General features: G+C 58.0%; 1 protein-coding gene across 1 annotated transcript; it reads left to right on the top strand.

Moving 5' to 3' along the window:
• Nucleotides 1–1,040: 1,040 nt before the first annotated feature.
• On the top strand, nucleotides 1,041–1,741 carry NGA_0645900 (uncharacterized protein; the record flags this gene model as incomplete). The annotated part of the gene is made up of 2 exons (XM_005855582.1): nucleotides 1,041–1,426; nucleotides 1,583–1,741. Coding segments are annotated over exons 1-2 (459 nt in total), but the record flags the coding sequence as incomplete, so codon positions are not given.
• Between the last annotated feature and the right edge of the window lie 151 nt (nucleotides 1,742–1,892).

The raw sequence follows: 1,892 nt of genomic DNA on the forward strand, positions 1-1,892 counted from the left end.
GGAGGTTAAATAATTGGCGAAGTGCGGCTTCAAAATGGAGGCGTGCCGCCCCGTACTTTTCACTGTCCATCAGGGCGAGGCCCTGGCCCTGCAGTCGTCGCACGGCTTCCTGCCCGTCTTTCAATGATGACGAGCCTCCCGCGGCGAAAACAGCGGGGGAGGACTCCACGGGCGTAGTTAGAAAGCGAGGGAGGGAATGGACTGGGGGGCAGGCAGATGGAGGTGAAGGCGCATTAATCGCAGAGGATGGTGGGAGTTTGAGGGAAACGGGCCCATGCCCCGCCTTGGAGGCGATGCCGTCCCTCGGAGACAATGTCTCCTGGCGCTGCATGGCTGCTTGCACCTGTATGGGTAGGGGGCGTGAAAACGCTTTCTGTGAGCTTATGGATCGATTCGACTGATTGGAGACAGGAAGGCGGGGAGAGGAAAGTGCTCCGCTAATAGTAGTAGGGCTTCCGCGGTACTACGGCCCACTAAGACGTCTGATGACACCCCCAAAAATATGACACACTGCGCAAGCGCCTCTTGCTACGCGTAACGGAAGAGATTCCTACCCCACTTTGTGTCTGTAACGCGTCCTCTGCACAAGTGTGGTGGGTTTAGACACAGACATTGTCATCGCCCATGGGCTTTGCACTTCTCTTTAGCGAGGCGCAATTTGCAGCCCGAAATATAGCTCTAGCACCGCGATAAAGGCGGGGACAAGGACACTGGAATCCACGTCCTTTTCATTCATCACCCCGATTTGTCCACACTGCAGGGGATGGTTCCTGTGTCCATGCCTACGCGTCCTTCCCACGTGGATGCGGCTGTCTGGGAAGCCTTGCCCCTGGCACTTAAGATCGAGATCGCCCGGGGAGAGGAAGAAGCAGGGAAGGAGGCAGGAGGTCGGGGTGGGGAGGGAAAACAATATGCAGAGGTTGCGATGCCTGAATGTGAGGCACGAGATGTGATTGATCTAGTGGGCGAGGAAGAGGAGGAGATGTGTGCACCCAGCTCGCGAATGAAGGGTATCGCAGCCTCGCATGAGAGGGGAGTGTCCAGGAATGTAGGTCAATCGCAGCCCCGCTGCCGACAGTCTCCCACCTCATCCGAAGGCAAAGGGGAGACGGACGATGATGTTGTTATGCTAGAGCAATTACCCGTGGCACCTGTGTGTGAGATGACGGATTCGGAGGGAAAAACGGCGGGCGTGGAGGAGAAAAAGGGAGGAAGGAAGCGACCAAGACCGAGGGCCATGTGCCTCAGGTTGCAAGCTGCGCAAGGATGGGAAGAAGGTGACAAGATACCGGTACAAATAAAAAAACGTGGTGAAGGCGCGGCAGGAGGAGGAGGAGGAGGAAGAGGCAGTGGATACGGAGAGTGGCAACTGAGTGTCACGCAGGACACCGAGGTGGAAGCGTCCATGCATGAATGGAGGCAATTGGTAGGAATGAGGGTCTGTAAGTGACCCTGGGGACGCTGGAGGAGAGAGAGACAGAGGGGTCCTTTGCGATGGAGTGCTTCCACCGGTCACGGCGTCGTTGTCTTCCCTCATTCCTGCATGCCCCCATTCCTTGGTCCTTCCCTCCCTCACCATCAGGTCCTGGAAGAGGAAGGCAGTGATCAAAAGGCTTACGTGGACGCATGCTTCCCGCCAGACTTGAGCGCGTTGACGGGGCGAGCGCAGGATAGGGGGAGGACGGGAGGGGAGGAGGGGAAGGAGCGGGGAGCGGCAGGGAAGGAAGGAGGGAAGGATGGAGGTAAGCGCTGGGGGTAGGGGTAGGGAGGATGGGGGGAGGGAAGGAGGAAGAGCGCGTTTTGTAGTCGTGTGGAGCGGGTATGGGGGAAAGAGGTAGAGGGGGAATGGGAGGGAAGAGAGAGAGAGGAAAAGAGAGAGAGAGGGAGAGGGG

The sequence above is a fragment of the Nannochloropsis gaditana genome, assembly GCF_000240725.1.
Source record: "Nannochloropsis gaditana CCMP526 unplaced genomic scaffold scaffold161, whole genome shotgun sequence".
Lineage (NCBI taxonomy): Eukaryota > Eustigmatophyceae > Eustigmatales > Monodopsidaceae > Microchloropsis > Microchloropsis gaditana.